The sequence below is a fragment of the Phyllobates terribilis genome, unplaced genomic scaffold (genome assembly GCF_046119375.1).
Source record: "Phyllobates terribilis strain yellow unplaced genomic scaffold, ASM4611937v1 Scaffold_13__5_contigs__length_258822181, whole genome shotgun sequence".
Classification (NCBI taxonomy): Eukaryota; Metazoa; Chordata; class Amphibia; order Anura; family Dendrobatidae; genus Phyllobates; species Phyllobates terribilis.
The window spans coordinates 154673199-154694663 of record NW_027362773.1 but is presented as its reverse complement, the minus strand read 5'-3'; the positions used below and the strand labels follow the sequence as shown (position 1 = coordinate 154694663).

Here is a 21465-nt window from a genome sequence, read left to right as displayed (position 1 = left end):
GGGAGCTCTTACTGCATACAACGTCTACATTCAATTCAATGTAGAACTAGTATACGGGGAGCTCCCCCTAGTGGCAGCTACAGTTCTCCCACTTACACATGTGTTAATACATGACATGTTCTCCTTCACATTCAGCCGACTCTACCCCCAATTATTTCAGGTTTATTTGTGAGGGACTTACCGAGGCCGTGGAGTTCTATGGTGATATCTAGGTAGCCGTGTTCTGCACTATAGTACGTTGCCTCCTGCAAGGCCTTCATTCTGGTCTTACACAACCGGACGGGCCCCTGGTCGAAGCTGCCCATGCTGGAGGTGTCACTGTCCACCCCCTCGGCCAAAATCTCTTCAAGGGATAGGACATCTCCGCTGCAGAGCTGGGGCTGAGTGAGCAGCTTCCTCAGGACGTTCCTAGAAAAGGAGGCCATAACCTTACTACAGACCCCGAGGAACTTCCCGGGGGCCAAAACAAGATCTGTAACTGGCCCTAGGTAGTATTAGCTTATATCATTTTGGGATCCATAAAAAAAAATTTTTATTAAATCCTTTTATAATTTTTTTTTTTATTTTATTATATTTTTTGGGGAGGTGAAGTGACCAAAAAACAGAGATAGGAACTTCTGTATTTTTTATTTATTGAATCCACTGTTTTTTATAGGTGTACAAACAAGTCATGGGGCCTTCAGTAGGCTCCTGGCTAATATAAGTACCCATTGGCCTCCCGCAAATCCGAACAAGGACTTCTCCTGGAAGTCCGTTTTACAGTTCCGGAGTCCGGGGAGGAGAGGGAGATTTTCCACCTGCAAAGTTCGGGGTCCCCATTGAATTCACTGGGGTTCGGGTTCAGGCTTAAGTAAGAGTACGCAAACTCAACCAAACTGATTTTTGGACTAAAGTTTGGTCGGGTACCAGAACCCGAACTTCCATGGGACTGCTCATCCCTATTTCTAATCACTTCGATAGCACTGTCCTGATGACAGCCGCGTCTATGAAGTTAAACAGTATCTATGACTGGGTCCAAATTGTCCAAGTGTTACCCTTATTTCATTCCCGCTGTTCTCCTGAGTTTTCTGTTTTTCGTTTTGTTAAAATCCGTTGTACCGTTCCAGAGATATGAGCCTTTGTATTTAGGGATAATGCTTATTGTCGCCACAAGAGGGCGTGGCTCACCGATCCTCGGGGGCGTGTCTTTTGGCTGCGCTGCATAATTACGATATGAGACACGCCCCCGAGTAAATACAATTAAATTAGCACTAAATAAAAAGGCTCATATCTCTGCAACCGTATGGCGGATTTAGAAAAAATGAAAAACAGAAAACTCAGGGGAACAGTGGGAATAACATACAAGCAAAAACTGCACAATTTTAACCAGATGACAGGTGCTCTTCAAATTTCTTGATATGTTACCTGCAGTACCAGTACAGTGCACTAGATGGGGCTACATCAGATACATAAATATATAGTTTTCATTAATAAGTCGTTTGTGCTCTTCAGAGCCCGGGGGCCACTATTTAAAAGGATCAGCCTACAGACAGGGGATGGATTGTTTGGATATGTCAAACATTTCCGTAGTTAAAAGTCAAAGTTATTATAGGGATTTGTTCTTACTGAGGAGAATATTGGAGCAAATACACGAAGACTGTCTTAAAAAAAAAAGACAGTCGTTGATTTCTATAGCAGCCAATCAGAGCTTAGCTTTGACATTTTCAAAGCAGTTTGAAAAATGCAAGCTGAGCTCTGATTGGTTGCCATGGACAACAAAGGCCTGTTTTGATAGAGGCGGCCATAGCTTTGGTTTTCACCTGTGCCCGTGGGCTGCTGAATGGCTGAAGCAGTTCATGTCTTCGTGGAGCGATGAGGACACACGACCGGCCTCCAGCATGTTCAGTAGAGGGTCAGCTCCTCTGTCCAAAAGCAAACTGACCAGTTCATAGTTACCTGGAGAAGGAAAAAGACATTGATCAGGGGTCACAACACAATAATAGTGGGAATCTGGAATGGTGACCGCATGGCACGATGGTCATAGCCAACCAAGACAGAAGAGCCAAGTGCTATTTTCAGTCCTGATGTCTATACCACCCTCCCCTTCCAATTTCCCATGGAGAAGCCCTGTTCTCACCCCTCACTGGGAGTAGCCATGGTTACACATGTATGTGCATGGTACCTGCGGCAGACGCCAGCTGTAAGGGGGTCTCTGCGTAGTTGTCTTCACTGCTGTCCACGGCTGAACCCTCCACGTGGGCACCGGCATCTAGGAGCAACTGCAGGAAAGCCGAAAAACAGATCGTACGATCGACTCTGCTCCGTGGCGATATATAGCGGCGCTCTGATATCACGGTCCCCACTTTGTGAAAATATCTTAATTAGTAAATTGGGCAACTTACCTGCACAACGGAGATGTGACTATGGAGGACAGCGAAGGTTAAAGCTGTCCAGTGGCGAGTGTCGGGGTGAACGGAGGGTTGTCGGGGGGAAATGCTCGGAACCTGGAACAACAATACATTTAAGTTTATCTAGAATATTCAGCGACAGCGAGCGTGTGTGACCACCTCCTATATACAGTGAATGGAGCGGTAGTGAGCATGTGTGACCACCACTCCTATATACAGTGAATGGAGCGGTAGTGAGCGTGTGCGACCACCTCCTATAGACAGTGAATGGAGCGGTAGTGAGCGTGTGTGACCACCACTCCTATAGACAGTGAATGGAGCAGTAGTGGCGTGTGCGACCACCTCCTATATACAGTGAGTGGAGCGGTAGTGAGCGTGTGCGACCACCTCCTATAGACAGTGAATGGAGCGGTAGTAAGCGTGTGTGACCACCTCCTATAGACAGTGACTGGAGCAGTAGTGAGCGTGTGCGACCACCTCCTATAGACAGTGAATGGAGCGGTAGTGAGAGTGTGCGACCACCTCCTATAGACAGTGAATGGAGCGGTAGTGAGCGTGTGTGACCACCACTCCTATAGACAGTGAATGGAGCAGTAGTGAGCGTGTGCGACCACCTCCTATATACAGTGAATGGAGCGGTAGTGAGCGTGTGCGACCACCTCCTATAGACGGTGAATGGAGCGGTAGTAAGCGTGTGTGACCATCTCCTATAGACAGTGACTGGAGCAGTAGTGAGCGTGTGCGACCACCTCCTATATACAGTGAATAGAGCAGTAGTGAGCGTGTGCGACCACCTCCTATATACAGTGAGTGGAGCGGTAGTGAGCGTGTGTGACCACCTCCTATAGACAGTGAATGGAGCGGTAGTGAGCGTGTGCGACCACCTCCTAGAGACAGTGAATGGAGCGGTAGTGAGCGTGTGCGACCACCTCCTATAGACAGTGAATAGAGCAGTAGTGAGCGTGTGTGACCACCTCCTATAGACAGTGAATGGAGCGGTACTGAGCGTGTGTGACCACCTCCTATATACAGTGAATGGAGCGGTAGTGAGCGTGTGTGACCACCTCCTATAGACAGTGAATGGAGCGGTAGTGAGCGTGTGCGACCACCTCCTATAGACGGTGACTGGAGCAGTAGTGAGCGTGTGCGACCACCTCCTATAGACAGTCAATGGAGCGGTAGTGAGCGTGTGTGACCACCTCCTATAGACAGTGAGTGGAGCGGAAGTGAGCGTGTGCGACCACCTCCTATAGACAGTGAATGGAGCGGTAGTGAGCGTGTGCGACCACCTCCTATAGACAGTGAATGGAGCGGTAGTGAGCGTGTGTGACCACCACTCCTATAGACAGTGAATGGAGCAGTAGTGAGCGTGTGCGACCACCTCCTATATACAGTGAGTGGAGCGGTAGTGAGCGTGTGCGACCACCTCCTATAGACAGTGAATGGAGCGGTAGTAAGCGTGTGTGACCACCTCCTATAGACAGTGACTGGAGCAGTAGTGAGCGTGTGCGACCACCTCCTATAGACAGTGAATGAAACGGTAGTGAGTGTGCGACCACCTCCTATAGACAGTGAATGGAGCGGTAGTGAGCGTGTGTGACCACCACTCCTATAGACAGTGAATGGAGCAGTAGTGAGCGTGTGCAACCACCTCCTATATACAGTGAATGGAGCGGTAGTGAGCGTGTGTGACCACCTCCTATAGACAGTGAATGGAGCGGTAGTGAGCGTGTGCGACCTCCTCCTGTAGACAGTGAATGGAGCGGTAGTGAGTGTGTGCGACCACCTCCTATAGGTAGTGAATGGAGCGGTAGTGAGCGTGTGTGACCACCTCCTATAGACAGTGAACGGAGAGGTAGTGAGCGTGTGTGACCACCTCCTATAGACAGTGAACGGAGAGGTAGTGAGTGTGTGCGACCACCTCCTATAGGTAGTGAATGGAGCGGTAGTGAGCGTGTGTGACCACCTCCTATAGACAGTGAACGGAGAGGTAGTGAGCATGTGTGACCACCTCCTATAGACAGTGAACGGAGAGGTAGTGAGCTTGTGCGACTTCCTCCTGTAGACAGTGAATGGAGCGGTAGTGAGCGTCTGCGATCTCCTCCTATAGACAGTGAATGGAGCGGTAGTGAGCGTGTGCGACCACCTCCTATAGACAGTGACTGGAGCGGTAGTGAGCGTGTGTGACCACCTCCTATAGACTGTGAATGGAGCGGTAGTGAGCGTGTGCGACCTCCTCCTGTAGACAGTGAATGGAGCGGTAGTGAGTGTGTGCGACCACCTCCTATAGACAGTGACTAGAGCAGTAGTGAGCGTGTGCGACCACCTCCTATAGACAGTGAATGGAGCGGTAGTGAGAGTGTGCGACCACCTCCTATAGACAGTGAATGGAGCGGTAGTGAGCGTGTGTGACCACCACTCCTATAGACAGTGAATGGAGCAGTAGTGAGCATGTGCGACCACCTCCTATAGACAGTGAATGGAGCGGTAGTAAGCGTGTGTGACCACCTCCTATAGACAGTGACTGGAGCAGTAGTGAGCGTGTGCGACCACCTCCTATATACAGTGAATAGAGCAGTAGTGAGCGTGTGTGACCACCTCCTATAGACAGTGAATGGAGCGGTAGTGAGCGTGTGCGACCACCTCCTAGAGACAGTGAATGGAGCGGTAGTGAGCGTGTGCGACCACCTCCTATAGACAGTGAATGGAGCGGTAGTGAGTGTGTGCGACCACCTCCTATAGACAGTGACTGGAGCGGTAGTGAGCGTGTGTGACCACCTCCTATAGACAGTGAATGGAGAGGTAGTGAGCGTGTGCGACCTCCTCCTGTAGACAGTGAATGGAGCGGTAGTGAGTGTGTGCGACCACCTCCTATAGGTAGTGAATGGAGCGGTAGTGAGCGTGTGTGACCACCTCCTATAGACAGTGAACGGAGAGGTAGTGAGCGTGTGTGACCACCTCCTATAGACAGTGAACGGAGAGGTAGTGAGTGTGTGCGACCACCTCCTATAGGTAGTGAATGGAGCGGTAGTGAGCGTGTGTGACCACCTCCTATAGACAGTGAACGGAGAGGTAGTGAGCGTGTGTGACCACCTCCTATAGACAGTGAACGGAGAGGTAGTGAGCGTGTGCGACCACCTTCTATAGACAGTGAATGGAGTGGTAGTGAGCGTGTGCGACCACCTCCTAGAGACAGTGAATGGAGTGGTAGTGAGTGTGTGCGACCAGCTCCTAAAGACAGTGAATGGAGCAGTAGTGAGCGTGTGTTACCACCTCCTATAGACAGTGAATGGAGCGGTAGTGAGCGTGTGTGACCACCTCCTATAGACAGTGAACGGAGAGGTAGTGAGCGTGTGCGACTTCCTCCTGTAGACAGTGACTGGAGCGGTAGTGAGCATGTGTGACCACCTCCTATAGACAGTGACTGGAGCGGTAGTGAGCGTGTGTGACCACCTCCTATAGACAGTGAACGGAGAGGTAGTGAGCGTGTGCGACTTCCTCCTGTAGACAGTGAATGGAGCGGTAGTGAGCGTGTGCGACCACCTTCTATAGACAGTGAATGGAGCGGTAGTGAGCGTGTGTGACCACCTCCTATAGACAGTGAACGGAGAGGTAGTGAGCGTCTGCAACCTCCTCCTATAGACAGTGAATGGAGCGGTAGTGAGCGTGTGTGACCACCTCCTATAGACAGTGAACGGAGAGGTAGTGAGCGTGTGCGACTTCCTCCTGTAGACAGTGAATGGAGCGGTAGTGAGCGTGTGCGACCACCTTCTATAGACAGTGAATGGAGCGGTAGTGAGCGTGTGTGACCACCTCCTATAGACAGTGAACGGAGAGGTAGTGAGCGTCTGCGACCTCCTCCTATAGACAGTGAATGGAGCGGTAGTGAGCGTGTGCGACCACCTCCTAGAGACAGTGAATGGAGCGGTAGTGAGTGTGTGTGACCACCTCCTAAAGACAGTGAATGGAGCAGTAGTGAGCGTGTGTGACCACCTCCTATAGACAGTGAACGGAGAGGTAGTGAGCGTGTGCGACTTCCTCCTGTAGACAGTGAATGGAGCGGTAGTGAGTGTGTGCGACCACCTCCTATAGACAGTGAATGGAGCAGTAGTGAGGGTGTGCGACCACCTCCTATAGACAGTGACTGGAGCGGTAGTGAGCGTGTGCGACCACCTCCTATAGACAGTGACTGGAGCGGTAGTGAGCGTGTGCGACCACCTCCTATAGACAGTGAATGGAGCGGTAGTGAGCGTGTGCGACCACCTCCTATAGACGGTGACTGGAGCGGTAGTGAGCGTGTGCGACCACCTCCTATAGACAGTGACTGGAGCAGTAATGAGCGTGTGCGACCACCTCCTATAGACAGTGACTGGAGCGGTAGTGATCGTTTGCGACCACCTCCTATAGACAGTGAATGGAGCGGTAGTGAGGGTGTGCGACCATCTCCTATAGACAGTGAATGGAGCGGTAGTGAGCGTGTGCGACCACCTCCTATAGACAGTGAATGGAGCGGTAGTGAGCGTGTGCGACCACCTCCTGTAGACAGTGAATGGAGCGGTAGTGAGCGTGTGCGACCACCTCCTGTAGACAGTGAATGGAGCGGTAGTGAGCGTGTGCGACCACCTCCTATAGACAGTGAATGGAGCGGTAGTGAGCGTGTGCGACCACCTCCTGTAGACAGTGAATGGAGCGGTAGTGAGCGTGTGCGACCACCTCCTGTAGACAGTGAATGGAGCGGTAGTGAGCGTGTGCGACCACCTCCTATAGACAGTGAATGGAGCGGTAGTGAGAGTGTGCGACCACCTCCTGTAGACAGTGAATGGAGCGGTAGTGAGCGTGTGCGACCACCTCCTATAGACAGTGAATGGAGCGGTAGTGAGCGTGTGCGACCACCTCCTATAGACAGTGAATGGAGCGGTAGTGAGCGTGTGCGACCACCTCCTATAGACGGTGAATGTAAAGGGACATATTTATTGGGATTTCTTTAATATTCCTCATTCTTAGAAATCCATTCTAAGCCCAGAAGCAGACCTTACTGACGCCCATAGAGCGGCTTCTACACGAGACAAATCTCAGTTATATCTTAAGTGTTGGGAAACTTGGGCTTTGTTACCCAAAAGCCCCACAACTCCGCTTCTCCTGAGTCGGCGGCTCCTTACATGTCGCCCTGGCTCCACTTAAAGGAACATGAAATGACGGCGTCAGGATAAGACGTCTACAATGTTGTGTTTGGCCTTCAGAAAGCAGCAGAGTCTTAATTACATTACGAGTCATTACATGAGAGTGAGAAGGAATTGATTAATTATTCTGGATCAACCAGGAATATTGTGATACCAATCTATCTCTCTATCTCATATCCATCTATTACCCTGTAAAATGTGATTATGGACCTACACAGAGAAGGGAAGGCATTTTGGACCCTCACTTAAGGAAAAGGGCTGGGGGGCATCAATTTATTTATTTTTGCTCAGATGTTTCCATTCATTCCTAACAGATCGTTCTCTTACAGCCACATCCAGATCTGCTCCAGCCTCGATCAGCATCTGCACCATGGCCTCATCTCCGGCAGCGCAGGCGTACATCAGTGGGGTCAGACCCTGGAAAACCACAGATGGGGGTCAATGCAATGACTCTGACATTCTGTTACATACAGGATTACCCCCTCTTCAGATGGAGTAGAACTACAAGTCACAGTGTTCCAAGCAGAAAAAGACAACTTGTCGATGTGTCCATACACTACGTTACAGTGTCAGCCCTTGTTGGACAGGGTCAGACTGTCTTGAGACAACCCCAATCCACAAGGCACACAAGTAACAACCACTTTTTCAAGTTTTCAGACATTTCCAGGAGGAATAACATAGGGAACATGAAATGTTGTGTTTTAGAAACAGATTCTTCAAAATGGTTATTTTATGGGGAATATGACTAAACCATGGCCGCATCTCCAGAAGATGAGGCAATGGTCTAGGAGACATATCAGGAGGGCGGACAGGTCCCTTTTAAGCCGTGAAGCAAATAAAGGAGAGTGATGGCGTCTTTTCACCTGGTCATCCATAGTGTTGATGCCTTCGGGCCCCAATGCTCGCACTGCCTGGAGGATAAGGTCGGTGCGTCCACAGTTCAGCATTCGGAAGCCCAAGTCCTGCTGGAAACGTTCAGTGGCCGCTGCGGCATCCAGACGTCTGAGGGAACTGACACAACATTCAGGCCTGGGAGTGGAGGAAACAAGGAGAAATGTAAAAAAGTATAAATCCATGCTGGAGTGCAAAATAAGGGAAGGCCCAAAAGGTATAACAGAGCACACCGTCCCGGACCCAGCAGGACGGTGCCGAACTCGAGGAGCTGTCCCAGGAGGTCGGGGTATGTCCCAACTTTAGCTGTATCTGGCTCCACACTACACAGATATAGCTGAATACAGCGGTGAACCTTTAATCCACTATTCAGTCTTGGTAGAGACTCAAGGACCTTCAGGTCACATTTAATGCGACTAGGCAGCCGGACACCCATGCAGTGGGTGCGTGTGTGGGGGTTAGGTGGTGGGAATGTACTGTGGGGACATCATACTGTGTGTGGGGGAATGTACTGTGGGGACATCATACTGTGTATGGGGGAATGTACTGTGTTTGGGGGAATGTACTGTGGGGACATCATACTGTGTGTGGGGGAATGTACTGTGGGGACATCATACTGTGTGTGGGGGAATGTACTGTGTTTGGGGGAATGTACTGTGGGGACATCATACTGTGTGTGGAGGAATGTATTGTGGGGACATCCTACTGCGTGTAGGGGAATGTACTGTGGGGACATCATACTGTGTGTGGGGGAATGTACTGTGGGGACATCATACTGTGTATGGGGGAATGTACCGTGAGGACATCGTACTGTGTGTGGGGGAATGTACTGTGAGGACATTCTCCTGTGTGTAGGAGAAAGTATTGTGTGTGGGGTAATGTACTCTGGGGACATCATACTGTGTGTGGGGGAATGTATTGTGGGGACATCATACAGTGTATGAGGAAATGTACTGTGTATGGGGGAATGTATTGTGGGGACATCCTACTGCGTGTAGGGGAATGTACTGTGAGGATATCATACTGTGTTTGGGGGAATGGACTGTGGGGACATCATACTGTATGAGGAGGAATGTATTGTGGAGACATCCTACTGTGTGGGGCGGGGGGAGTGTACTGTGGGGACATCCTACTGTGTACGGAGTTCACGAAAGTAGCACCATGCTCCTGTGGTAACTCTAAAGGACTTCATTAGTGGCAATATTTCTGTGTGGGCACATATAAAAGAGTGGGCTAGGTTAGAGAAGTGGGTGAGCAAAAATAGAAATTACAACTGCGCACTACAGTATGTGTCCCTATTTACGGTCTTTCAAAGTTGTGCCGTATTACACACTCTACAGAAGGCCAGAAGGTATCATACTCCTAATGAAGGTCCAGGTGAATGGCCCCAGGGTTTCACACCCCAGTTGAAGACTCGGAAGAAGGACCAGAGGATATCACACCCCAGATAAATCTGTATCAAGGTGATGACATGTTGGCAACACATCACAGTAATGGCTGATTTCACTTCCACCATGCTAGGAGAGTAATGTCATAGACAACGCTCTGTGCTGCATCGCCATCTTAGTGGCCGCCATGTAATTAAACCTAATGCTGTGCTCGCGTTGTTGGCCACTTATTATGAGCGTCAGACATTGCTGATGATGGTGCTGGGACTTACTTCAGCTGTCGTGGTTCACAGTCCAGTCCTGGGAGGAGTAGTCTTGCCGTCTGTCTGATGTCATCGGCGTCCACGGTCAGGCTGCGGCGATGTTCTGCATACGTAATAGCCACGCGCATCCACTCCATTAGCGGGGGCAACAAGATGAACGGCCTGAAAAACAGCAGCATAAAAGCATGGCTAGTGCGGGTCTGACTGGGCAAGTAGAGCTAACCGGCTCTTGTAGGGCTGATGATAGGGGTTTCCTTAAACTAATGGATGCAGTTGTAGCAAAACCCCAGCTATGAGCACTATCAGAGTTTCATATATAAAAATATTCCCATTCACTGAAAGCAGAGATCTTGCAAATGGTAACAAAAGGCGATTCCAAACGGGCAATGATACAATGTTACATGTTGCAGGATGCACCGTCCCAATCACCCTTAGGGTGATATGTGGCATCTAATCTTAGGGGCCCGGTATTTGCTTTGGTAGGAACTGTCAGGGATTCTTTATACCAGCTCATAAACTTACAGACAAGACCCCATTATGCCACAAATCTGCCCCCCCAGTCCCGCTGACAGAAGCCTCTGATAACAGCAGAACACGTTTTTTAGATTTGTATTGCAGGCCCCGGTGGGTTTGCGCAGGGCTACCTCCCGCTGACGGCCCGCTCTCCTATTGGCATATGTCTTATAGAGACGGGGGTTATTGCTGACGTTTAATTGCTCTATGGTTGTATAATTTAACAGCCTCCCTCTCTCCGGGCAGGAATTCCAGGGACGCTTCAAATGGAATTTCTAGACATAACTTTCCAAGTAAAAGTTTTCAGAGCAAATCTGGAAAAGGCACAAAAATGAGAGAAAACAGATAAAAGAAAAGAGATAAAGAAAAAGAGTTCCTAGAAAAAAAAAAATCTCTTTCTCAAGATGTTTTCTTTTTCTAAAAATTCTATTAAACGGTCAAATTTGGGTAAAATCCAACAAACTGCTTTCCTGACTACCAATAGGTGGCGCTATAGAGTTCAAATCCTCTCTCTCTCTGAAGAGGCCATTTGAATACCAAATAATATATGGAAGGCAATGTATAGCTGAGGGAGCTATGGCTGGCTCTAGAGGCACTGAGGCTGCCGTCACCGTAGTTGGCACTGGGGGCACTAGGGCTGCAGTCACCATAGTCGGCACTGGGGGCACTAGGGCTGCAGTCACCATAGTCGGCACTGGGGGCACTAGGGCTGCAGTCACCATAGTCGGCACTGGGGGCACTGTGACATCATGTGCTCCCGTCGCTTGCACACTGAAGTCAGCCGCTGGCTTCATAAGAGGACGCTGCACGGCGGGGGGCGGAGGAAAGGTGAGTATAGCTGTTTTTTTTTCAATTTTTATTTTCTATGAATTAAAGAACAGCAGCAGAAGGGGGGAAATATACCAGGATGGAGCCCATGATAAGGAACATATATACCAGGATGGGGGATATATATACCAGGATGGAGGACATATACAACTGCTTCTCACAAAATTAGAATATCATCAAAAAGTTAATTTATTTCAGTTTTTCAATTCAAAAAGTGAAACTCTTACATCATATAGAGTCATTACACACAGAGTGATCTATTCTATAGAGTCATTACCCACAGAGGGATCTATTATATAGAGTCATTGCACACAGAGGGATCTATTATATAGAGTCATTACACGCAGAGGGATCTATTATATAGAGTCATTACCCACAGAGGGATCTATTATATAGAGTCATTGCACACAGAGGGATCTATTATATAGAGTCATTACACACAGAGGGATCTATTATATAGAGTCATTACACACAGAGGGATCTATTATATAGAGTCATTACACACAGAGTGATCTGTTATATAGAGACATTACACACAGAGGGATCTATTATATAGAGTCATTACACACAGAGGGATCTATTATATAGAGTCATTACACACAGAGTGATCTATTATATAGAGTCATTACACACAGAGTGATCTATTCTATAGAGTCATTACACACAGAGTGATCTATTATATAGAGTCATTACACACAGAGGGATCTATTATATAGAGTCATTACACACAGAGGGATCTATTATATAGAGTCATTACACACAGAGTGATCTATTATGTAGAGTCATTACACACAGAGTGATCTATTATATAGAGTCATTACACACAGAGGGATCTATTATATAGAGTCATTACACACAGGGATCTATTATATACAGTCATTACACACAGAGTGATCTATTATATAGAGTCATTACACAGAGGGATCTATTATATACAGTAATTACACACAGAGTGATCTATTATATAGAGTCATTACACAGCGCGATCTATTATATAGAGTCATTACACACAGAGTGATCTATTATATAGAGTCATTACACACAGAGGGATCTATTATATAGAGTCATTACACACAGAGGGGTCTATTATATAGAGTCATTACACACAGAGGGATCTATTATATAGAGTCATTACACACAGAGGGATCTATTATATAGAGTCATTACACACAGAGGGATCTATTATATAGAGTCATTACACACAGAGTGATCTATTATATAGAGTCATTACACACAGAGGGATCTATTATATAGAGTCATTACACACAGAGGGATCTATTATATAGAGTCATTACACACAGATGGATCTATTATATAGAGTCATTACACACAGAGGGATCTATTATATAGAGTCATTACACACAGAGGGATCTATTATATAGAGTCATTACACACAGAGGGATCTATTATATAGAGTCATTACACGCAGAGGGATCTATTATATAGAGTCATTACACACAGAGGGATCTATTATATAGAGTCATTACACACAGAGGGGTCTATTATATAGAGTCATTACACACAGAGGGATCTATTATATAGAGTCATTACACAGAGGGATCTATTATATAGAGTCATTACACACAGAGTGATCTATTATATAGAGTAATTACACACAGAGTGATCTATTATATAGAGTCATTACACAGCGCGATCTATTATATAGAGTCATTACACACAGAGTGATCTATTATATAGAGTCATTACACACAGAGTGATCTATTATATAGAGTCATTACACACAGAGTGATCTATTATATAGTCATTACACAGAGGGATCTATTATATACAGTCATTACACATAGAGTGATCTATTATATAGAGTCATTACACAGAGGGATCTATTATATAGAGTCATTACACACAGAGTGATCTGTTATATAGAGACACTACACACAGAGGGATCTATTATATAGAGTCATTACACACAGAGGGATCTATTATATAGAGTCATTACACACAGAGGGATCTATTATATAGAGTAATTACACACAGAGGGATCTATTATATAGAGTCATTACACAGAGGGATCTATTATATACAGTCATTACACATAGAGTGATCTATTATATACAGTCATTACACAGAGGGATCTATTATATAGAGTCATTACACACAGAGTGATCTGTTATATAGAGACATTACACACAGAGGGATCTATTATATAGAGTCATTACACACAGAGGGATCTATTATATAGAGTCATTACACACAGAGGGATCTATTATATAGAGTCATTACACACAGAGTGATCTATTATATAGAGTCATTACACACAGAGTGATCTATTATATAGAGTCATTACACACAGAGTGATCTATTATATAGAGTCATTACACAGAGGGATCTATTATATACAGTCATTACACACAGAGTGATCTATTATATAGAGTCATTACACAGAGGGATCTATTATGTAGAGTCATTACACACAGAGTGATCTGTTATATAGAGTCATTACACACAGAGGGATCTATTATATAGAGTCATTACACACAGAGGGATCTATTATATAGTCATTACACACAGAGGGATCTATTATATAGAGTCATTACACACAGAGTGATCTATTATATAGAGTAATTACACACAGAGTGATCTATTATATAGAGTCATTACACAGAGGGATCTATTATATACAGTCATTACACATAGAGTGATCTATTATATAGAGTCATTACACAGAGGGATCTATTATATAGAGTCATTACACACAGAGTGATCTGTTATATAGAGACATTACACACAGAGGGATCTATTATATAGAGTCATTACACACAGAGGGATCTATTATATAGAGTCATTACACACAGAGGGATCTATTATATAGAGTCATTACACACAGAGTGATCTATTATATAGAGTCATTACACACAGAGTGATCTATTATATAGAGTCATTACACAGAGGGATCTATTATATAGAGTCATTACACACAGAATGATCTGTTATATAGAGTCATTACACACAGAGGGATCTATTATATAGAGTCATTACACACAGAGGGATCTATTATATAGTCATTACACACAGAGGGATCTATTATATAGAGTCATTACACACAGAGTGATCTATTATATAGAGTCATTACACACAGAGTGATCTATTATATAGAGTCATTACACACAGAGCGATCTATTATATAGAGTCATTACACACAGAGTGATCTATTATATAGAGTCAATACACACAGAGGGATCTATTATATAGAGTCATTATACACAGGGATCTATTATATAGAGTCATTACACACAGAGCGATCTATTATATAGAGTCATTACATACACAGGGATCTATTATATAGAGTCATTACACACAGAGGGATCTATTATATAGAGTCATTACACACAGAGGGATCTATTATATAGAGTCATTACACACAGAGTGATCTATTATATAGAGTCATTACACACAGAGGGATCTATTATATAGAATCATTACACGCAGAGTGATCTATTATATAGAGTCATTACACACAGAGGGATCTATTATATAGAGTCATTACACGCAGAGTGATCTATTATATAGAGTCATTACACGCAGAGGGATCTATTATATAGTCATTACACACAGAGGGATCTTTTATATAGAGTCATTACACGCAGAGGGATCTATTATATAGAGTCATTACAGAGGGATCTATTATATAGAGGCATTACACACAGAGGGATCTATTATATAGAGGCATTACACACAGAGGGATCTATTATATAGAGGCATTACACACAGAGGGATCTATTATATAGAGTCATTACACACAGAGTGATCTATTATATAGAGTCATTACACACAGAGGGATCTATTATATAGAGTCATTACACACAGAGGGATCTATTATATAGAGTCATTACACACAGAGTGATCTATTATATAGAGTCATTACACACAGAGTGATCTATTATATAGACTCATTACACACAGAGGGATCTATTATATAGAGTCATTACACACAGAGGGATCTATTATATAGAGTCATTACACACAGAGTGATCTATTATATAGAGTCATTACACACAGAGGGATCTATTATATAGAGTCATTACACACAGAGGGATCTATTATATAGAGTCATTACACACAGAGGGATCTATTATATAGAGTCATTACACACAGAGGGATCTATTATATAGAGTCATTACACACAGAGTGATCTATTATATAGAGTCATTACACACAGAGTGATCTATTATATAGAGTCATTACACACAGAGTGATCTATTATATAGAGTCATTACACACAGAGGGATCTATTATATAGAGTCATTACACACAGAGGGATCTATTATATAGAGTCATTACACACAGAGGGATCTATTATATAGAGTCATTACACAGAGGGATCTATTATATAGAGTCATTACACACAGAGGGATCTATTATATAGAGTCATTACACACAGAGGGATCTATTATATAGAGTCATTACACACAGAGTGATCTATTATATAGAGTCATTACACAGAGGGATATATTATATAGAGTCATTACACACAGAGGGATCTATTATATAGAGTCATTACACACAGAGTGATCTATTATATAGAGTCATTACACACAGAGTGATCTATTATATAGAGTCATTACACAGAGTGATCTATTATATACAGTCATTACACACAGAGTGATCTATTATATAGAGTCATTACACACAGAGTGATCTATTATATAGAGTCATTACACACAGAGGGATCTGTTATATAGAGTCATTACACACAGAGGGATCTATTACATAGCGTCATTACACACAGAGGGATCTATTATATAGAGTCATTACACACAGAGGGATCTATTATATAGAGTCATTACACACAGAGTGATCTATTATATAGAGTCATTACACACAGAGGGATCTATTATATAGAGTCATTACACACAGAGTGATCTATTATATAGAGTCATTACACACAGAGGGATCTATTATATAGAGTCATTACACACAGAGTGATCTATTATATAGAGTCATTACACACAGAGGGATCTATTATATAGAGTCATTACACACAGGGGGATCTATTATATAGAGTCATTACACACAGAGGGATCTATTATATAGAGTCATTACACACAGAGGGATCTATTATATAGAGTCATTACACACAGAGGGATCTATTATATAGAGTCATTACACACAGAGGGATCTATTATATAGAGTCATTACACACAGAGTGATCTATTATATAGAGTCATTACACACAGAGGGATCTATTATATGGAGTCATTACACACAGAGTGATCTATTTCAAGTGTTTATTTCTGTTAATGTTGATGATTATGGCTTACAACCAATGAAAAGACCAAAGTCATTATCTCAGTAAATTAGAATACTTTATAACAGCTTGAAACATGTTTTTAAAATCTGAAATGTTATCCTACTGAAATGTCTGTTTAGTAAATGCCTCAATACTTGGTCGGGCTCCTTGTGCATCAATTACTGCATTAATGCGGCAATGTGGCATGGAGGCGATCAGCCTGTGGCTGCTGAGGGGTTATGGAAGCCCAGGTGGCTTTGATAGCAGCCTTCAGCTCGTCTGCATTGTTGGGTCTGGGGTCTCTCATCTTCCTCTTGACAATACCCCATAGACTCTCTATAATAGATTCTCTATGGGGTTAAGGTCAGGCGAGTTTGCTGCCAACCATGCACAGTGATACTGTTGTGTGTAAACCAGGTATTGGTACTTTTGACAGTGTGGACAGGGGCCAAGTCCTGCTGGAGAATGACATTTCCATCTCCATAAAGCTTGTCGGCAGAGGGAAGCATGAAGTGCTGTAAAATGTCCTGGTAGACGGCTGCGCTGACTTTGGTCTTGATAAAACACAGTGGACCTCCACCAGCAGATGACATGGCCCCTCAAACCATCACTGATTGTGGAGACTTCTCACTAGACCTCCAGCAGCTTGGATTGTGGCCTCTCCACTCGTCCTCCAGACTCTGGGACCTTGATTTCCAAATGAAATGCAAAATTTACTTTCTTCTAAAAACAACACCTTGGACCACTGAGAACAGTCCAGGTCTTCTTCTCCTTGGCCCAGGTAAGACGCTTCTGGCGTTGTCTATTGGTCATGAGTGGCCTGACACAAGGAATGCGACACTTGTAGCCCATGTCCTGGATACGTCTGTGTGTGGTGGCTCTTGAAGCAATGACTCCAGCAGCAGTCCACTCCTTGTCAATCTCCCCCAAATTTTTGAATGGCCTTCTCTTAACAATCCTTTCCAGGCTGCAGTTATCCCGGTTGCTTGCGCACCTTTTTCTACCACACTTTTTCCTTCCACTCAACTTTCCATTAATATGCTTGGATACAGCACTCTGTGAACAGCCAGCTTCTTTACCAATGACCTTTTGTGGCTTACTCTGATTGTGGAGTGTGTCAGTGACTGCCTTCTGGACATCTGTCAAGTCAGCAGTCTTCCCCATGATTGTGGAGCCTACTGAAACAGACTAAGGGACCTTTCTAAATGTGTAGGAAGCCTTTGCTGGTGTTTTTTTTAATGACTTTTGTGTTTTCATTGGCTGTAAGCCATAATCATCAACATTAACAGAAATACACTTGAAATAGATCACTCTGTTTGTAATGCCTATATAGTATATGAGTTTCACTTTTTGGATTGAAGAACTGAAATAAATAAATTAACTTTTTGATGATATTCTAATTTTGTAAGAAGCACCTATATATACAGTATATATATATATATATATATATATATATATATATATATATACATATATATATATATACACACATATATACACATATACACATGTATATATACCAGGATGACGCTAGGAAGGGGAACATATAAACCAGGATGAGGGACATATCTATTAGGATGGAGGGCCCGGTCCAAATCTTGCATCGGGGCCCATTGGACTCTAATTACACCACTGTATACTATATATGTGTATGTATAGAAAAGCCTCCTCTACCGTCACATACGATGTATACCTATGTGTGATAGATGTATAGTGCCCCCCAGAAACCAGTAGGTTTGCAGCCCCTAAACCTTTGACTCTGCAGATATCAGTGGAGCAGCCTGGTGCCCGCAGGGGCTTCTTACCTCTCATTGTGAAGGGACATTCTAGGTGGGTCCAAGTTTGGATTTTCCATGGATTCCATCTGAGAGCAGCGCAGGAAATAGTAAAGTGTGTGCAGGGAGTCAGGAGACCAGGTGATGTGTTGCTGGGGATGGCGAGTTTGCCGTGCAGGGCTCATGCCAGGTCTCGGCGTGTTCAGACATTGCATATGATGCATGGCACGGGAAACCAGGTCACCTGAGGAGGCAATGCAAAAGAGAAGATGGAGCAAAAATGTTTGCGTAAATGTCAAGATTATATAGAGTTTTTTCTTAATCTAGATTCACACTACTGAAAAACACTGTTCCATTACATTTTCCAACTTGCTTTCAGTGAATGGGAACATTCATATTTATAAGCTAGAAACAAAACTTTCCTGATTATGTCCATCGGGCACAGATTTAGGGATACTGGACAAGAAGCGTCCGCTGGGCGGCCGAGGAGCGGCCAGGATGCAACCGCGATACGGAGCGAGGATTGTAAATAGATTTTTAATGGACACACAATTGTGCATGTGCCCTGCTACACTGTACCGGGTTGTGTACCTACAGACACTAGACATGATCAGGACACCTTCCACTGACAGCAAGCAGAGGTCTTGAAATTGGGGACTTTCCAGAATACAATTAATGAGATTTATTTCCATGTGAGCTCACTAACATTTTACACAAGGGTTAAAACAGGTGATACACATTGGATTAATCGAATGAACCTATTGATTTCAGTAGGACCAGCCAATCATCTAATGTGTATGGAGATATCCTGACGTCAGAATTTAGGTGGGCGAAGGATGGGGCAGTTAGATTTTAACATGCCCCATCCTTTATGTTCTCAGGTGAGATAAGCTGCTTCCAGAGCTTACACCTACGCCCCATGTATGGGATGACGAGACATATATGTCAGTCGAAAAGTATCCAATGTATAGATCCAGCCCCAGTCATGTCATTATACTGTACTTACTCAACTCCGAGATGCTCCCAACACAGGTGGCGAGCAGCGACTGCTCCAAAGTGCGTAGTTCAAGGTGCGTGTATGCATCGGTAGCGTCATCTCGCTCTAAAGAATTGTCTTTATATGGGCTGAAGTATGGCGGAAGGGACAGGACCCCTAAAGAGAAAGTGACAGCGTTAGCTCCCTCTAATGGTGACAGCAGGGGGTTCAGAGCGCTGTAACAGAAAAACACAACTTCAACAAATATCATGAAAAATGAATATTGGATGTAAAACCTGAAGAGGATCTGAACTGTTACTTACGGGACATGTCTGAACATCTCACACAGTAATTCAGAACAGTATGATAGTGATTACACCCATGAAGTCATCTTCTGCTTCTGACTACTAGTGATATCTGTGGCCACAAAAGGGGTATTCTGGTTGGAAAAAGTTAGCATCAAGGTTGGTGGTCAGACTGCTGGGACCCCCACCAAATCACCACAACAGATTACTTTTATCCCCGTTAGAATGAAGTGGCAGTGCACATGCTCGAACGCCCCTCTGCTAATACTCTATAGGACTGCAGGAGAAAGCAGAGTATAGCGCTCTGGCAGTCCTATAGAGAGTGAATGGAGCGGCGGTGGATATACGCACTTTAGCTTCATTCTAACCAGGATAAAAGTGCCCCATCTGCCAAAGAGGGGTCATTATACTAGGAAGGGGCCCAGGATGGCGGACATTATTATAAGATGGGGAACAGTATACCAGGAAGGATCCCAGAATGGTGGACATTGTTATAAGATGGGAACAGTATACTGGGAAGAGGTCCATGATGGGGGACATTATACCAGGAAGGGTCCCACGATGAGGGACATTATACCAAGAAGGGGCCCAGAATTGTGGACATTGTTATAAGATGGGAACAGTATACTGGGAAGAGGTCCATGATGGGGGACATTATACCAGGAAGGGTCCCACGATGAGGGACATTATACCAAGAAGGGGCCCAGAATTGTGGACATTGTTATAAGATGGGAACAGTATACTGGGAAGGGACCCATGATGGGGGACATTATACCAGGAAGGGGCCCAGGATGGTGGACATTATGCCAGGAAGGGGCCAATGATGGAAGACATTATACCAGGAAGGGGACCAGGATGGGTAATATTATAACAGGACGGGGCATAGGATGACAGTCATTATTACAAGATAGGGGCCAGGACAGGGGCCTGAGATCAGGGACATTATTACAGGAAGGTGCCATGATGGGGACACTATTACACGTATGTCTTGATATCATCTAGAATGTTACAACGGCCCTTACATCTGACCAACATGGAGGTGGGGACCCAGGTCCAAATTTTGCACAGGGGCCCATGACACTCTAGTTACGCCACTGGAAATACCCCTTTAAGGTTGGAGTGGCCCTCCACACACCAAAGGGCTCCACTCTTAGAGCAGATTACTTATTCTGTATATTAATGGAAAATGGACCCTTAGAATAATAGCTTCCAGTGGGCCCAAGGAACCGTCCAACACTGGCAGCCTCATTGTTTTCCAGGACTTTTCACCCCCTCAGTGATACCCCATAAGTGCCATCTCTTCTGCAATATCTGAATAAGGGCTCTTGAAGAATCAGTGCATATCCCATACCCCAAGAAACCTGCCTGAAATATCCTAGAAATCAGCGATCCTGGAAGACTAAGGTGTGGGGAGGGAAAGGTCAGAGGGTTGTGCCTTCAGAAAATGGTAATAATTGGCAAAATGTGGGCAAGTAAACTATACCCTCAACATTAGTGCTTCCTAATTAGACAGCTTTGCCCTTCAGCCTCACATGACCGTACATCCGTCACTCCACATAACACATCTCCTGTATGGAGACTAAAGAATGTAGAGATCTTCCAGTCCTCAGCAATCAGGGAAAAAAAGTGCTAAAATAATGTAGAAATTTCAATCTGTACATTACAACGATTATTGTTTTAACATACGCTGAAGGTTTCAGAAACAATTTTC

General features: G+C 44.6%; 1 protein-coding gene across 1 annotated transcript in view; it reads right to left on the bottom strand.

The window, feature by feature from the left end:
* Positions 1 to 21465, bottom strand: part of ABTB2 (ankyrin repeat and BTB domain containing 2) — a 149452-nt gene that overhangs the window by 39354 nt on the left and 88633 nt on the right. The window contains exons 2-10 of the mRNA XM_073658782.1: positions 19480 to 19626; positions 18504 to 18717; positions 10119 to 10271; positions 8431 to 8596; positions 7895 to 7984; positions 2382 to 2483; positions 2162 to 2258; positions 1800 to 1935; positions 182 to 408 (exon numbers count right to left, since the gene is read on the bottom strand). Of these exons, the coding sequence (XP_073514883.1) occupies positions 182 to 408; positions 1800 to 1935; positions 2162 to 2258; positions 2382 to 2483; positions 7895 to 7984; positions 8431 to 8596; positions 10119 to 10271; positions 18504 to 18717; positions 19480 to 19626 (1332 nt within the window). The remainder of the gene's footprint in view (positions 1 to 181; positions 409 to 1799; positions 1936 to 2161; positions 2259 to 2381; positions 2484 to 7894; positions 7985 to 8430; positions 8597 to 10118; positions 10272 to 18503; positions 18718 to 19479; positions 19627 to 21465) is intronic.